Below are 18,053 nucleotides of genomic sequence, written 5' to 3'. Positions count from 1 at the left end.
CCTCTGCAACTCAGTGAGACCGTTTCAAAATTAAAAATTAAAAATAGGGCAGGGCGAGTAGCTCGGAGGTCGAATGCCCTTGGGTTCCATCCCCAGACCCGGAAAAATAAAATAAAACAAAATAAAAATTAAAACAAGGTTTAGGAAGCCAGGTGTGGTGGTGCACACTTGTAATCTCAGCATCTGGGAGGCTAAGACCAGAATATTGCAATTCACAGACAGCCTCAGATACTTAGTGAGACCCTGTTTCAAAAATAAAGAATAAAAAATAGGGGTGGGGATGTAGCTTAGAGGTATAATGCCCCTGGGTTCCATCCCCAGTACCACACACACACACACACACACACACACACACACACACACACACACAAATTAGGATTTAGAGTATAATTTGGAGGTAGATTTCCCTGGAATCAATCCCCATTGACACTGACGCACACATACACCACCACCACAAACACAAAAATAATAAAATAGAACACACACAATAAAAATAATAATAAAATAGAGTAGGTGAGGTAGTGTACACTTGTAATCCAGAATCTGGAGGCTGAGACAGGAGGATCAAGGGTTTACAGCCGGCCTCAGCAACTTAGTGAGCCCTGTGCAATTTAGTTAAGACCCTGTTTCAAAATAAAAATAAAATTGGGCTGGGGGTGTAGCTAAGAGATAGAATGCCCCTGGGTTCATTCCAATAGTACCATAGAATGAGGGGGGGGCTTAATTTGCCCACTGAAAGCCAGAATATTCACGTAGGGCATGCTGAGACACGCTTATAATCCCAGTACTTGAGAGGCTGAGACAAGAGGATCCCAGGTTCACAACAAGCCGCAGCTACTTACTGAGGTGCTCTGCAACTTAGTGAGACCCTGTTTCTAAACAAAGAATAAAGCCAGGCATGGTGGCACACGCTTGTAATCCCAGCATTTGAGAGGCTGAGACCAGAGGATTACGGTTCATAGACAGTCTCAGCTACTTAGTGAAGCGCTTTGTAACTTAGTGCGACCCTATTTCAAAATAAAGAATTAAAAATAGGGTAGAGTGTGTAGTAGCTCGGAGGTCGAATGCCCCTGGTTCCATCCCCATGACCACCAAACAAAAAAAAAAAAAAAAAGAAAAAGAAAAAGAAAAAATGAAAACCAGGATATTCAGGAAAATAAAAAATGTATTATAAGGCCGGGCATGGTGATGCACGCTTGTAATCCCTGCGCTTGGGAGGCTGAGACAGGAGAATCACACAGGTTCAAAGCCAGCCTCAGCTACTGAGTGAGGCTCTCAGCAACTTAGTGAGACCCTGTTTCCAAATAAAATATAAAATAGGTCTGGGAGTATAGCCCGGAGGTAGAAAGCCTCTGGTTTCCACCCCCAGTACCAACCCCCCCCCAAAAAAAATGTATTATAAGGTACCCTTGAAAACAAACATTATTAAAATACTGGGAAAAGCTTTCAAATCTTTGACTTATTGAAATAATATTTATAACAACCCATTTATCAAACATATGCAAAATAAGTACTTTATAACAATATTCCAATCAATGGGTGAAATAATATTTATAACAACCCATTTATCAAACATATGCAAAATAAGTACTTTATAACAATATTCCAATCAATGGGTAGATGTTACTATATATACAATTTTTCCCACTCTTTAGTTAGTATCATTAACTCACCTGTCCTTCTGCATGTTTCCAAGGTCTATATATGAAGTCGACTGGGAACACTTCCATACCCAAACCCCTCTGAATGCCATAAACCACATTATGAAGTCCTTTACTATCTCGAATTTGAAATCCAGGATGGTCCAGTTCATAAGTTACTTCCTTGAAATTCAAACTCGGGTTCTGAAAAAGACAAGCATTTCAAAGTTTAACAAACAAACGTATGCAGATTTTGATGCTATACCCAAAGGGTCAAATTAATACTGAAATTCAAGATGTTCTAATTGGCTGGGGTGTGGCTTAGTGGTAGCCTACAAGAGACGATGGGTTTGATCCCAACATAATACAAGAAAAAGAGATAATGAGGGTTTAGAAACTCCTCATGATTTGAAACCTCCACAAGCTCTTTATAAAGATTTTGGGGGTTTTTTTTGTTTGTTTTTTGGTGGTACAAGAGGTAGAACCCAGGACTACACTCCCAGACCTACTTTATAATTTATTTGGAAACAGGGTCACTAAGTTGCTGTGAGCCCCCTCACTAAGTACCTGAGGCTAGCTTCGAACCTGTGCAATCCGCCTGTCTCAGCCTCCCAAGCACTGGGATTACAAGGGTACAGGATTACAAGCATGTGTCACCATGCCCAGCTCTTTACAAAGTTTTGAGATAAAGACTCCAACACTGGGGGGAGGAGGGGTACTGGGGATGAAACCCAGGGGTATCCTACTTCTGAGCTACAACCCCAGTCCTAATTTTTATTCTTTATTTTGAAACAGGATCTCACTGAGTAGTTGCGAAGAACCTAAGTAGCTGAGGCTGTCCTTGAACTGATTCGCCTGTCTCAGCCACCCAAATGCTGAAATTACAATCGTGTGCCACATCTGGCTTACCAATATATTTTTAATTAATAGAAAATAGTGTTCATGGTGCATTATCTGGTTTCAAGCAAATTATATAAAGAAGAAAAAAATCACAGACATTATTTCTGGCAAGGCTGACACCAAGATTCCTTTTCCCTCTCTTCCTCTATCCCCTCCTTTCCTCTTTCCACTGATTTTTCCTTAATTTCCCTTTACATGAAAAATAAAACAAAGTCAACATAAAATAAATAAGTAAAATTCAGGCCAGAAGTGGTGGTGCATACTTATAATCCCAGTACTTGGGAGTCTGAGATAGGAGGGTTGCAGGTTCGAAGCCAGCCTCAGCAACTTAGTGAGGCCCTCTGCTAGTAAGGCTCTGTTTCAAGCTAAAGAATAAAATAGGGCTGGGGGTGTAGCTCAGAGGTAGAATGCCCCGAGGGATCAATCCCCAGTACCAAAAATAAATAAATAAAAAGAGCTTCCTGGAGGACTTTCAGTAAATATTCCAGAAAAAGGAATTGTGGCAGAATTTGCGAGCTCCATGTGTCACTGTGCTTGATGACCTTTCAGTGGGTAAGATGTGCAGACAGAAGACAGAGACACTGAGTCCTGACCCTGTGCAGGTCCCACTCATGTGTATACATGCATGTTTGTTTCTAACTAAAAGACAAAAAATAAAATTTTAAAAAACTTTCTTCTGGTGCTGGAGAGTATATTCTAAAACTGGACGACATCCAGAACCCCAAAATAATAGTTTTTTGTCTTTGTGGTGCTGAGGAATGAACTCAATTCCTTGCAAATGTTAGGGAAGTCTTCTGTGATTGAGCTAACTCCAAGACCAGAAAAATGTCTTAAATTTTTTAATTTTTTAAAATATTTCAGGGCTGGGTTTGTTGATGCAGGCTTGTAAACCCAGCGCTTGGGAGGTTGAGACAAGAGGATCACACAGGTTCAAAGCCAGCCTCAGCTACTTAGTGAGGCTCTCAGCAACTTAGTGAGACCCTGTTTCCAAATAAAATATAAAAAAGGTCTGGGAGTAAGCCAGGCATGGTGGCACACACTTGTAATCCCAGCTGTCTGGAGGCTGAGACAGGAGGATCGTGCTTATTCAAAGCTAGCCACAGCTACTTAGTGAGGCTCTCAGCAACTTAGTGAGACCCTGTTTCCAAATAAAGTATAAAAGTATAAAATAGGTCTGGGAGTGTAGCCCAGAGATAGAAAAGCCCCTGGGTCCCACCCTCAGTACCCCCCCCCCAAAAAAAAGGTCTGGGAATGTAGCCTGGAGGTAGAAAAGCCCCTGGGTTCCACGCCCAGAACCAGCAAAAAAATAAATAAAAATAAATAAAATATTTATCAAAAAATTTTTTGCCAGGCATGGTGGCACAGTTTTGTAATCCTAGTAATTGGAAAGCTAAGACAGGAGGATCACAAGTTGGAAACCAGCCTCAGCAACTTAGTAAGGCCCTCTGCAACTTAAAGAAACCCTGTTTAAAAATAAAAAATAAAAATAGGGGTGGGAGTGTAGCTCTGAAGTAGAATGCCCCAGGACTAATATCCAGTACCACACACAAAAAAACTTTGTTAGTGTTCTTGGGATTGGACCCAGTGCCTTAGTATGTTAAGAGTCACCCACTCTACTACGGAAATACATCCAAGCCCTGAAAAAAAGGTCTGTACCTCAGTGAGAAATAGCACTTATTTTTTTCAGACACAATCACAATATGTTGCCCAAGCTAGCCTGAAACTCCTAGGCTCAAGCATTCTCCTTCCTCAGCTTCCCATGGCTGGATCTACAAGTATGTGCCACTGTGCCAGCTACATTTTGTGTTTTAAGTTCAGTATTTTTACAACAGTGAAAAGTTTAAGGTAAGGGCTGAATATGTAGCTCTGTTACACTTGCCCAGGAAACCCGAAGCTGTTGGGTTTTCTCTCTCCCACCAGAAAAACAAAAAATTATAGAATTAAGTTTTGTGCTTTTTGTTTTAGTGGTACTGGGGTTCCTGGAAACCCTTCTACCTCCGGGCTACACTCCTAGACACCTATTTTTTATGTTTTTATTTGGAAACAGGGTCTCTTAAGCCACAAACCTGTGCGATCCTCCTGTCTCCGCCTCCCACAAGCATGGGATTACAGCGTGCGCCACCACACCTGGCACAAAATTAAGTTTTTAACAGCAAGGATTATTACAATAAGTGATGGTTAATTTATTAAAAAGAATTTATCATACATTTAATATATTCACCAAGCATGGTGGTCCACACTGTAATCTCAGTACTGGTAAAGCTGAGACAGGAAGATCACAGGTTCAAGGACAGCCTCAGCAACTTAGGGGAACCCTGTTTTAAAGTATAAAAAGGGTCGGGGTTTAGTTCAATGGTAGAACATCCTTGAGTTCAATCCCCAGTACAAAAAGAAAAACTAAAAAAAAAAAAAGGGTAAAAAGAAATTAATATTGCCCAAGTAATCAGTGTTTATAAAGTCGAAAGTAAGCCAGGTGTGGTGGTGCACATTTGTAATCCCAGGGAGATTCGGGAGGCTAAGACAAGAGGATCCAAGTTTATGGACAGCCTCAGCTACTTAGTGCTGTCCTTTACAACACAGTGAGACCCTGTTTAAAATAAAAAATAAAAAATGGAGCTGAGAGGTGGCTCGGAGGGAGAATGCCTTGGGATTCCATCCCCAGTACTACAAAAACAAAGTCTACAGTAGTGTTCAAAACTGTCCTGAGCCTTCACATTCATTCCCCAAGTGTCTACTCTTCCAAGGTCATTCATGACATGTGCCCTATGAGGCTGGTATCCAACCTGTGATCCTCCTCTCTCAGCCTCCCAAGTACTGGGATTACAGGTGTGTGCTACTACACCTGGCTGCATACATCATTTTTAATATCATATTTTGTGCTTTGACCTTTTATGAACAAGAAGAGATTACATTCTGAATTCACTATTCACGGACTAAATTTTATCAATCTCTTTTAATATCTAAAAGTCCCAGATGTGCAAGTTGCCTGAGTAACTTAGTGAGACCCTTTTTCAAAATAAGAAGTACAGAGCCGGGCATGATGGCGCACGCTTGTAATCCCTGCGCTTGGGAGGCTGAGACAGGAGGATCGCACGGGTTCGAAGCCAGCCTCAGCTACTTAGTGAGGCTCTCAGCAACTTAGTGAGACCCTGTTTCCAAATAAAATATAAAAAAGGTCTGGGAGTATAGCCCAGAGGTAGAAAGCCTCTGGGTTCCACCCCCAGTACCACCAAAAAAAAAAAAGAAAAAAGAAGTACAGGCCCTTTTTTCACTCTGGAATGAGATCCACTCAAAGACCCGTTTGCTAAAACGTATGTCTTTGTTCTATGCTGTTTTTACCCTGGGGAGGTAGCCTTTTTTCTGGAACTTAACCCAACTCTTTCTCTAGAATATAACCCCTTTAACAAGGTGTTCTTTTACACTGTGCCCCCACTTCCCTAAATAAGCCTTTTAATATTGCCCTAAAAAAAAGAAAGTAACAAGGGCTGGGAGATGTTGCTGAGTGTTTGCCTAGCACATGCAAAATCCTGGATCCAATCCCTAATTTTTTTTTTTTTTTGGTGGTACTGGGGGTAGAACCCAGAGGCTTTCTACCTCCGGGCTATACTCCCAGACCTTTTTTATGTTTTATTTGGAAACAGGGTCTAAGTTGCTGAAAGCCTCACTAAGTAGCTAAGGCTGGCTTCGAACCTGTGCGATCCTCCTGTCTCAGACTCCCAAGCGCGGGGATTACAATACAAGCGTGCGCCACAACGCCCGGCTCAATCCCTATTATTGAAAAAATAAAATAAATATTTTTCAACTAGGCATAGTGGTTCATACTTGTAACCCCAGTACTTGGTAAGCTGATACAGTATTGCAGGTTCCTGTCCAATCTCAGAAATTTAGTCAGGCCCTCTGCAACTTTAATGAGATCCCATTTCAAAATAATGAATAACCCGGGCATGGTGGCGCATGCTTGTAATCCCCGCGATTCGGAGGCGGAGACAGGAGGATCCCACAGGTTCGAAGCCAGCCTTGCTGGCTGTAAGAGACTCTGTTTCCAAATAAAAATATAAAAATATAAAATAGGCCTGGGCATGTATCCTGGAGATAGAAGGGTTTCCAGGAACCCCAGTACCACTTAAAAAAAAAAAAAGAAAGAAAAAATAGATAAAATAGGGCTGAGGGCACAGCCCAAAGGTAAAATCCCCCTGGGTTCAAACCCTAGTACCAAAAGATAAAAAAATATGTAAAATATCATATATTGCATATTTGCTGTTAATGAAAATATATATAAAATATGTTATTAATAAAAATATATTTTTAAAAGAAAAGGAGCTGGGAACAAGGCTCAGTAGTAGAATGCTTACCTAGCAAGCACTGAGACCTGTATTTAATCACCAGCACAGCCAATCGGAACGACAACACATTGCTGCTCTCATTCTGCTGGGAATGTCTTAATGAAAAATTGCTTTTTGTTTGTTTGTTTGGTGAATTGCTTGGTTGGTTTTTAATTGGGGAGATGTATGTTTTTATTGGGTACATTACAATTTTGCATCATACTGGGGTAGAGTGTCAGAAAAATATACTCAAAGGGCCGGGCATGGTGGTGCACACTTGTAATCCCAGCGCTTGGAAGGCTGAGACAGGAGGATCGCACAGGTTCAAACCCAGCCTCAGCTACTTAGTGAAGCTCGCAGCAACTTACTGAGACCCTGTTTTCAAATAAAGTATATGCTCACAACAGAGGGGGGGGGGAGGGAGAGGGAGAGAGAGGAGAAAAACACTCACAGAACTCTTTTGTCACCCTCCCCAATGTTGCCCTCACTGTTACCCTACAGGTCTTTGGAAATAAATAGGCAATTTGGTACACATTCATAGCTTTTTTGGGGGGAAGAGGGGAGAATATAGCATACTGAAACCAAGAGCATTCTACCTCTGCTCCCAGCCCAATTTTATTTTTATTTGGAAACCAAAGTCTCCCTAGGTTGATGAGAGCCTCATTACTTGCTGAGACCATCTTTAAACTTGCAATCCTCTTGTCTCAACCTCCCAAGTTCTGAGATTACAAGTATGACTGATTTTGCTCAGTTCTCATAACATTTCTTTTTTTGGGGGGGGAGGTCTGGGGATGGAACCCAGGGGCATTCGGCCTCTGAGCTACATCCTCTGCCCTATTTTTTAATCTTTATTTTGAAATAGGGTCTCACTAAGTTGCAGAGGGCCTCACTAAGTAGCTGAGGCTGGCTGCAAACTATGATCCTCCTGTCTAGGTCTCCCAAATGCTGGAATTTCAAGTGTGCGCAACCACACCTAGCTTCATAGCATTACTTCTACAACTGAATTCCTTAATGCCCATCCCTCCTTTACTCCCCTCAGTCACTCCTCGGAGTCTCTACTCATACAGCTGATGGTGGCCTTATTTCCAAATACCACTCTAGCTTCCACTTGTTCTTTGTGAAGGGCTATACTCACTTAGTAAAATATTCTTTTTTTTTTTTTTTTGGTCTGGGGATGGCACCCAGGGGCATTCGACCTCCAAGCTACACCCTCTGCCCTATTTTGTATTCTTTATTTTGAAACAGGGTCTCACTGAGTTGCAAAGGGCCTCACTAAGTAGCTGAGGCTGTCCACAAACTGCGACCCTTCTGTCTCGACCTCCCAAATGCTGAGATTACAAGCGTCGCCACCACGCCCGGCTTAGTATAATATTCTTAAATTCCACTTCAGTCCTCCATTCTGCCAGCTGAGACTGAAAATCTGGTTTGGGTTTTATCATAGTAGTATAAATCAAACACTATAATGACGTACTCACCAGTTCTTTGAGAACATCAATCAAGACTTCCACATTCCATGTGTGTGCCTGTGCTCCATCACTTTTATCTTTCCCATCACTCCAGATCCCACTTCCAGGTGCAGAGATGCTCTGTAGAAGTAAAATTTGATTTAAATAAACCCTATTACTTAATGTCTTTAGCTCTGGTCACACTGTAACTCAGTAACAAATTAGACAAAACTAAATTTACTTTGTAAAATAGCTAAATTCAACAGACCTGTAATGGAATGCCATCTGTTAATCCTGAATGAGTTCGTGCCATCATTCCTAAAACCCTTGCAACCTGGGCAGCTGTAACCTCCCGAACACCAAATTGCATGATTATATTGCGACATTCTTCAATACTGAAATAGAAATAGAATTTTAAAAATCACCATCATCCTCAAATATCAATAAGAGCTGGGCACCGTGGCACATCCTTTTAATCCCAATACATGTGAGATTCAGATGGGAGGATTCCAGGTTTGAAGATATCCTCTTTAATTTATAGAGACCCTCCTCCACTTAATAAGACTCTAATTCAAAATAAAAAATTAAAAGGACTAAGGTGTAGCTCACAGGTAGAATATCCCTGGGTTCAATCAACAATACCCAAAAAATTAAGAAAAGGTGTTAATAAATAAATCCTTGGGGTGAGGATTTAGCTCAATGGCACAGCACTTGCATAACAAGATCCTGGGTTCGACCAAGGAAGGAGGAAGGAAGAGGAATGGCAAAGTATAAAAAAGAGATGAACAGAAGAAAATTTGTATTTAATGACTTCTAGCCAGGCGTGGTGGCACACACTTGTAATCCCAGCGTTCGGGAGGCTGAGACCAGAGCATCACAGTTCATGGACAGCCTCAGCTACTTAGTGAGGCCCTTCGCAACTTAGTAAGACCCTGTTTCAAAATAAAGAACAAAAAATAGGGCAGGGGTTGTAGCTCGGAGGTAGAATGTCCCTGGGTTCCATCCCCAAGTCCAGAAAATAAATTAAAAAATATATATATAATAACAATAATAATAATGTTGATGATTTCTCTCAAAGAAACTAAAGTGTCACCTGAGTATACTTGGAAGGCTGAGACAGGAAGATCACAACTTTAAGATCAGCCTCAGCAACTTAGCAAATCCCTGTTTCAACATAAAAAAAAGTAAAAAGGGGGAAGGGTTGTCTGAGGGTGTAGCCTGGAGATAGAAATACCTAAGTTCAACCCCCAGGATTCAAAAATTAAAAAATAAGAAGGATTGCAGGTATAGCTCAGAGGTAGGATGCCTTTGTGAGTTCAATCCCCAGTATGAAAGAATGAACAAATCCTAAATCTTACATATGAATCACGTTACCCACATACTCAAGGTGTATTTATTTATTTTTAGTAATAGGAACTGATCCCAGAAGCATACTACCTCCAAACTATATATCCCTAGCTCTTTTTTAGTTTGGAAACAGAGTTTCCCTAGATTGCTGAGTCTTGCTACATTGCTGAGCATGGCCTTGAACCTGTGATCCTATCTCCAATCCAAAGAACTAGGATTACAGGTGTATGATACCATGCCCAGGGAATTTTATTATTCTGATACGTAAACAACATTGTAAATGCATCTTAACCTTTTTGCTTTGCATCTTGAAGTTTAAATGAATAAAGTTAAATTCCGTGCCTTTGCTTGGCACTCACAAAAACATTCTTTATTAAGGATGGAACTCAGGGGGCATTCTACCTCTGAGCTACACCCCCAGTCCTATTTTATTCTTTTATTTTTGAAACAAGGTCTAAGTTGCCGACAACCTCACTAAGTTACTGAGGCCATCAACCTGGGATCTTCTTATCGCAGCCTACCAGGTACTGGAAATGCAAGGATGCACCACTACACCGAGCGTCAAATACAATATTTCAAACAAATAGGAACATGTTGCCAGGCTTGTTGGCACAAGTTTGTAATCCCAATACTTGGCTGAGACAAGAAGACTCCAGGTGGAGAGCAGTTTAAAGGACAGCCTCATCAACCTAGCAAGATCCTGTTCCAAAATAAAAATAAAAATGAGGGCTGGGAGCCAGGCATGGTGGCGCACGCTTGTAATCCCCACACTTGGGAGGCTGAGACAGGAGGATCGCACAGGTTCGAAGCCAGCCTCAGCTACTTAGTGAGTGAGGCTCTCAGGAACTTAGTGAAACCCTGTTTCCAAAGAAAATATAAAATAGGTCTGGTATATATCCCAGAGGTAGAATGCCCCTGGATTCACCCCCAGTACCACCAAAAAAAAAAAAAAAAAAATAGAGCTGAGGATGTAGCTTGGAGGTAGAATGCCTCTGGAGTCAATTCCTAGTACGTACGTATGTACGTACACACACACACACACACACACACACACACACACACACACACACACACACGCACACTTAAATTACACTTAAAATCTGGGCATTGTGGCAAACACCTGTATTCCCAATAGTTGGGTCGTAGAAAATCAAAGGTTTGAAAACCAACCCCAGCATCTTAGGCTCTCAGCAATTTAGTAAGACCCTGTTTCTAAATATAAAATAAAATCAGTCTTGGGGTATATCCTGGAGGTAGGATGCTCTTGGGTTCAATCCCTAACAACACAAAAAGAAAAATTTTTAAAAAGCATACAGAATATTAATGATCTTGATAATTTACCCACAGGAAAAAATATTAAGAACCCACTATGTCACAGATATAACTACTACAAGTAGGGTGAAATCAACTTCCTTTGGCATCCCTGCAGGTTAAAAAAAAAAGGTATAAAAGAGAAGGGCAGGCACAGTGACACACACATTTAATACCAGCTGAAGCAGGAGGATAAAAGTTTAAGGCTAGCTTGAACAACTTAGCAAGACACTATATTAAAATAAAAATTTATATGAGCTGGGGAAGCCATGCATGAGGGAGCACACTTACAATCCCAGTACTTGGGAGGCTGAGACAAGAGGATCCCAGGCTCACAGCCAGCCTCAGCTACTTAGTAAGGCCCTCCACAACTTAGTGAGAATCTGTTTCAAAATAAAGGATAGCCGGGCGTGGTGGCGCACGCTTGTAATCCCCGCGCTTGGGAGGCAGAGACAGGATGATCGCGCAGGTTCGAAGCCAGCCGCGCGCGCTGGCTTAGGAGACCCTGTTTCCAAATAAAAATGTAAAAATAGGTCTGGGAGTGTAGCCCGGAGGTAGAAGGGCTTCCAGGAACCCCAGTACCACCAAAAAAAATAAAAAATAAAATAAAGGATAAAAAATAGGGCTGGGGAGGTGGCTTGGAGGTAGAATACACCTGGGTTCAATTACCAGTACTGCAAAAAATTTTAAATAAGGGCTGGGAAGTAGCTCAGTGGTAAATCACTTGCTCAGCATGCAAAAGAACTTGGGGACTATACTTAGTTATGCTCCCCCCTCCCCCCAAAAAAAGAGATTATATAATTCAGTGACAGAGTGCTCATCTAGTATGCATAAATCCTGAGTTCAATCCCCAGTACTACCAAAAAGAGAAAGAAAACATTAAAAGCAAATCTTTTGACAGGAAGATAACTTTAAAGAATCTTAAAAACTTGTTTTTAGGAATTATATCATACTTGGCAAAAATAATCAGAAGTCTGAAGTGTCTTAATACAAACCTTGCACAAAAGCCATAGCCTACTTCTTGCATGAAATCAGCCAAAGAGCTCTCCATCATGGTTTTAGCTACCCCTCCAGAATCAGGCAGGATCCTGTCCATTAGAATGTCCCGTTTTTCAGGGTATAAAAGTGGTGCAAGCACCACAGGACAGCGTTCTTGAGGAAAATCTGAGAGAGGGAAAAGAATACAACTGCTATATTAATAAAAACTAACAAATCTGTTACTCTCTCTGTAAACCATCCACATCCTTCCAGAGGTTCATATTTGAAGTTTTGTCATCCTGCTGGCCCAAGTTATAATTTCACACAAATTTAAGAATTTGAATCTTTTAATTTCATAAAAATTGTTCACACGTATACTGAACTTTTCTTCTTAGGATTACAGTTGACCAAGTACAGTGTAAATACTAAGATTTTTGCAATAGGATTGTCAGTTCTCACACAAGGATGTAATCAGAAATAATCAGTATATTAGAGCCTATTTATTTCATTGAAAAGTACAAAGTTTCTTATCACCAAAAAAGTTAACACAGCAGATGTGGTGGCGCATTCTTATAATCCCAGCATTTGGGAGTCTGAGACTGCGGTTCTACTTAGTGAGGCTCTTTGCGCATATGCGTATATATATATATATATAAAATGGCTGGGGGTGTCACTCAGAAGTAGAGCACCTCTGGGTCCATTTCCAGTACAGTAAAAAAGAGTTAACACAGTTTAAAAATAAATTCTATAGCTGGGTATGGTGGCATATGCCTGGAATCCTAGTACTCAGGGGGTTGAGAAAGGAGGATCAAAAGTTGGAGGTCAGCCCTAGCAATTTAGTGAGGCCTTCAGCAACTTTAGTCAATAGACATATAGCTCAAAGATAGAAGGCCCCTACATTAAAGCAAAATAAATTATATAAACATTAGAGCCAGGCATGGTGGTGAACGCTTGTAATTCCAGTATTTGGGAAGCTGAGAAAAAAGGATGGCAGTTAGCAGGCAGTCTCAGCTTCTTAGTAAAGCCTCTGCAACTTAGTGAGACCTTGTTTCAAAACAAAGAATTAAAAAATGCCAGTTGTGGTGGCACATGCTTGTAATCCCCACCCTTGGGAGGCTGTAGCTCAGAGGAAGAATGGCCCTGGGTTCCATCCCTAGTACAACATTAAAATAAAAAAAAGAAATAAAAATATCAAGCTGGGTGTGATGGTGCACACCTGTAATCCATTACCAGGGAGGCTGAAACAGGAGAATCACAGGTTTGAGGACAAGTAGTGAGGCTTTCATTAATCTAGTGAGAACATGTTTCAAAATAAAAATAGGGTGGCAGGGGGTGTACCTCAGAGGTAGAATGCCTCTAGGTTCAATCCTAGTAACACACTAAATAAATAAAGCCTTTAAAGAAAGAAAAAAAATAGCTGGGTGTGCTGGCGCATGCTTGTAATCCCAACATTTGGGAGGCTGAGACCGGAGGATCGCGGTTCGCACAGCCTCAGCTACTTAGTGAGGCACTCCACAACTTAGTGAGAACCAGTTTCAAAATAAAGAATAAAAAATAGAGCAGGGGGTGTAGCATGTTAGTCTTCCAACACAAGATTATTTTCAAGCATTTTCTCTTCAAAATGAGGATAATAAGTATTTATCTGTGCATGACGATACTAATAGCCAAGTAAGTGATACTTACTTAACCAACTTTTTTCTCTCTGGTACTGGGTAGGGATTGAACCCAGAGGCATTCTACCTTCCAGTTATACTCTCATCCCTTTTCTGTTTTGAAACAATCTAGAGAGGATGCTGACAAGTGCAGCCCATACTTGTAATCCCAGTACTTGGGAGGCAAGACAGGAGGATCAGAGGTTCCCAGCCAGCATCAACTATTTAGTGAGGCCCTCCATAACTCAGCGAGAGACCTGGTTTAAATATTAAAAATTAAAGCTGGGCGTGGTGGCACATACTTGTAATCCCAGCGCTTGGGAGGCTGAGACAGGAGGATCACACAAGTTCGAAGCCAGCCTCAGTTACTTAGTGAGGCTCTCAGCAACTTAGTGAGACCCTGTTTCCAAGTCAATTATAAAAAAATAGGCCTGGGGGTGTAACCCGGATGTAGAAAACCCCTGGGTTCCACCCCCAGTACCACAAAAAGATAAATAAAATCAAATTAAAATTAAAAATTAAAAAAATAGGGCTAGAGGTGTAGATTGAAGGTACAATAAATAAATAGGCTGCTGAGAGTCTAGCTACATTGCTGAGGCTGTCCTTGATCCTGTAATCCTCCTGTCCCAGCCTCCCAAGTTCTAGGATTACTGGCCTGGGCCACAATACATAAAGGGGTAACCTACTTTTTAAACGAAAAACCTCAATAAGGCAGTCTTCCTAAGAGAGATAAAAGATTGGAGGGAAATATGCCAAATCTTATTTGTGATTGTACTTATACAACAAAATTATTAGTGAAATTTTGTTCATGTTATACTTTTCCTTTAATAAAAGTATTCCACTTTCATTTTTAAATTATAAAATAAAGTCAAGTGTGGTGGCACAAAATCTGTAATTTCAAAACTTGGGAGGCTGAGGCAGGAAGATCACAGTTTCATAGTCAGGTTCAGCAACTAATGGAGGCCCTTATCCACTTAGTGAGACCCTTGCTTCAAAATAAAATAAAATAGGGGTAGAGTATAGCTCAGAGATATGACACAAAAAAAAATAAATAAAGCCTAGTGTGATGGTGAACACTTGTAATCCCAACATTTGGGAGGCTGAGACAGGAGGATCTCAGTTCGAGGACAACCTCAATTACTTAGTGAGGCCCTTTGCAACTAAGTGATTGAACCCTGTTTCAAAAAAATAAATATAGAAAAGTCGAACATGGTGGCCCATGCTTGTAATCCCAGCATCTGGGAGGCTGAGACAGGAGGATCACAGTTCTTGAACAGCCTCAGCTATTACTTAATGAGGCCCTTTGCAACTCAGTTTCAAAATATAGAATAAAAAATAGGGCATGGGGTGCAACTCAGAGGTAGAATGCCCCCTGAGTTGCATCCCCAGTACTGAATACAGAAGAAAATAGGGCTGGGGGTATAGATCAGAGGTAGAATGCCCCTGGGTTCCATCCCCAATACTGAAATAAATAAATACATATATAAATACATAACACATTCATAATTGGCTCCCAGGAGATTACAAACACAAGCAACAAAATAAATTACCATATTCACTTATATTCTAACATGCTTTTTTCACATGCTTATGATCCCCCAAGGAAGCCTCTTATTGTAGCTATTAAGAGTTCCTTACCTCTGCGCAGTGTCTTAAGAAAAGCGTCTATCTGTTCCTGTCCAACTCCAAAGGCTCCCTTCTGCCCAAAGAGGAGATGGGAGAGGAGGAGGTGTAGCACCTCTATTGCTATATCTTGGAAGCCACCTTCTTGATTTCCACTGACGTCTGCGTCAATGTAAGAACGCAAAAGATCTGGAAGCTTCTGTTTGATGAACTGGGCAGCTAGAAGTCAGATAAATGAAACAAGTTTTTTTTTTTTTCTGCACCATGATGGGTAAAAAGTCACATATCATCAAAATATATAAATGATCAACTTTCTCATTAACCTCTTCCTCTTTATTTAACACTTCCACAGCTCTATCTGGTAGGGATAAAGAGACTAACTTTAGCCAAGGTCAGGCTGGGACAAGGAAGTTTTACAAGATGAAAAGGTTTCTGACATCTGGCCCAAAACAATGTGGACACAGATAATGCTACAAAACTATATGCTTAAAAACAGTTATAATGGGTGCCAGGCATGGTAGCGCACGCTTGTAATCCCCACGCTTGGGAGGCGGAGACAGGAGGAGCCCACAGGTTTAAAGCCAGACACACTGGCTTAAGAGACCCTGTTTCCAAACAAAAATATAAAATGGGTCTGGGAGTGTAGCCCTGAGGTAGAAGGGTTTCCAGAAACCCAAGCAGTACCACCATAAAGCAAAAAAAAAAAAAAAAAAAAAAAAAAAAAGCAAGGAAAAAAAAACTGTTATAATGGTAAACTTTATATTTTTCTTTCCGAACACTAATCTTCACTCATCTTATACTTAAGAGTTTAAATAAAGTAACTTACCAAAACCTCTGAGATCTGAGCTGGAAGAATTCAATAGCGCAAGGCCAAAAATTACCTGAAACAAGAAAGGGTTATATTCACCAAAGAGTCAAATGACTGGTTTTCATTTCTAAGACTGACCAAAACTCTTATTTTTAAATCACTTACCTCTTGTACTTTGCTTAACTTGAGAACTTTACTCAGCTGGGCAAATAAGTGGGGTGCTGGCTTTAAACTCTGAAACAAACCAAATTTTATTTTTATTTTATTATTTTTTTGGGGGGGGGTATTGGGGGTGGAACCCAGGGGCTTTTCTACCTCCAGACTATACTTCCAGACCTATTTGATACTTTATTTGCAAACAGGATCTCACTAAGTTGCTGAAAGCCTCACTCAGTAGCTGAGGGTAGCTTTGAACTCATGCAATCCTCCTGGTCTTAGCCTCCTACGTGCTGGGATTACAAGTGTGTGCCACCATGCCCAGCCAAATTTTATTTTTAAAACAAGAACTTAAATTTCAAAAATATTTTAAACATATTGGTTTAACCAATTATGCCACTATTTAGAAGTGACATGCTCTATGTTACTTCTAGAAACAATACACCAAATGCCGGAACTATGTAGTGAAAAGATATGGTTTTTTTTGTTTGCTTATTTTTGGTGGTACTGAGGGTGGAACCCAGGGGCTTTTCTACCTCCAGGCTATACTCCTATTTTATAGTTTATTTGAAAACAGGCTTAATATGGGTTTTTTTTTTTTCCTTTTTTTTTTGCAGGTCCAGGGATAGGACCCAGGGGCATTTGACCTCTGAGCTACACCTCCTGCCCTCTTTTTTTTTATTCTTTATTTTGAAACAGGGTCTAAGTTGTGGAGGGCCTCACTAAGTAGCTGAGGCTGTCTGCAAACCGCGATCCTCCTGTCTCAGCCTCCCAAATGCTGGGATCACAAGTGTGTGCCACCACTCCGGGCTTAATATGGTTTTAATAAGGTTTTTTAGTATAAGATGAACTCCCAGCCAGGCGTGGTAGCACACGCTGGTAATCCCTGTGCTTGGGAGGCTGAGATAGGAGGACTGCATAGGTTCAAAGCCAGCCTCAGCTACTTAGTGAGGCTCTCAGCAACTTAGTAAGACCCTGTTTCCAAATAGAGTATTAAATAGGTCTGGGAGTATAGCCTGGAGGTAGAAAGCCCCTGGGTTCCACTCTAAGTACCACCAAAAAAATTTAAAAAATTAAAAAAAAAAAATGAACAACCTTGAAATTATTAGAAAGATACAAACAGGCCTAGTGTGGTAATGAACACCTATAATCAAATTAAGCAGTGCCGGGCGTGGTGGCACACGCTTATAACCCCAGCATTCAGGAGGCTGAGATCAGAGGATCACAGTTTGCGGACAGCCTCAGCTTCTTAGTGAGGCTCTTTGCAACTCGGTGAGACCCTGTTTCAAAGAATCAAAGGACTTAAAAAAAAAAAAAAAAGTACATGGGAGCCTAAGATAGGAGGATTAAAGAATCAAGGCCAGCCTCAGCAACTTAGAAAAGCTCGATTTCAAAATAAAATAAAAGTCAGGGGAGATTGTCTCTGCCTCCCAAATGCAGGATTACAAGTGTGTGCCACCATGCTAGGCTTAGAACCTATTTCAAAAATATAATAAGCCAGGTGTGAGGCCCACACTTGTAATCCCAGTAACTTGGAGGGCTCAGACAGGAGAATCATAGGCTTACAGATAGCCTCAGATATTTGTAATACCCTGTTTAATATAAATAATAAAAAAATACAGCTGGGCGTGGTGGGATTGATTACATTTGTAATCCCCAGCATTTGGTAGAAGAACGGAAGATCACAGTCCATGGCCAGACTCACCTATGTGGTGGGGTCCTTTGCAACTCAGTGATGCCTTGTTTTAAAATAAAGAATAAAAAATAGGACTGGGGACTGGGTGTGGTAGTACACACTTACAATCCCAGCATTCGGTAAGTGGAAGTTTGTGGATAGCCTCAGCTACTTAGTGAGGCCCTTCACAGCTCAG

At 40.9% G+C, this 18,053-nt stretch overlaps 1 protein-coding gene across 5 annotated transcripts in view; it reads right to left on the bottom strand.

The window, feature by feature from the left end:
- The window catches only part of CNOT1 (CCR4-NOT transcription complex subunit 1), a gene marked incomplete at both ends in the record, with an annotated part of 95,017 nt that overhangs the window by 66,192 nt on the left and 10,772 nt on the right, over positions 1–18,053 (bottom strand). For all 5 annotated transcript variants that reach the window (XM_080702717.1, XM_080702718.1, XM_080702720.1 and 2 more), the window contains 7 exons: positions 1,674–1,844; positions 8,338–8,448; positions 8,576–8,702; positions 11,961–12,129; positions 15,234–15,437; positions 16,045–16,099; positions 16,192–16,260. In XM_080702717.1, the coding sequence (XP_080558843.1) occupies positions 1,674–1,844; positions 8,338–8,448; positions 8,576–8,702; positions 11,961–12,129; positions 15,234–15,437; positions 16,045–16,099; positions 16,192–16,260 (906 nt within the window). The remainder of the gene's footprint in view (positions 1–1,673; positions 1,845–8,337; positions 8,449–8,575; positions 8,703–11,960; positions 12,130–15,233; positions 15,438–16,044; positions 16,100–16,191; positions 16,261–18,053) is intronic.

This window comes from Muscardinus avellanarius, assembly GCF_963383645.1.
Source record: "Muscardinus avellanarius genome assembly, chromosome: 10".
In the NCBI taxonomy this organism is placed as follows: Eukaryota; Metazoa; Chordata; class Mammalia; order Rodentia; family Gliridae; genus Muscardinus; species Muscardinus avellanarius.
The sequence above is the reverse complement of the archived record's forward strand: the minus strand, read 5'-3'. Positions and strand labels throughout refer to the sequence as shown.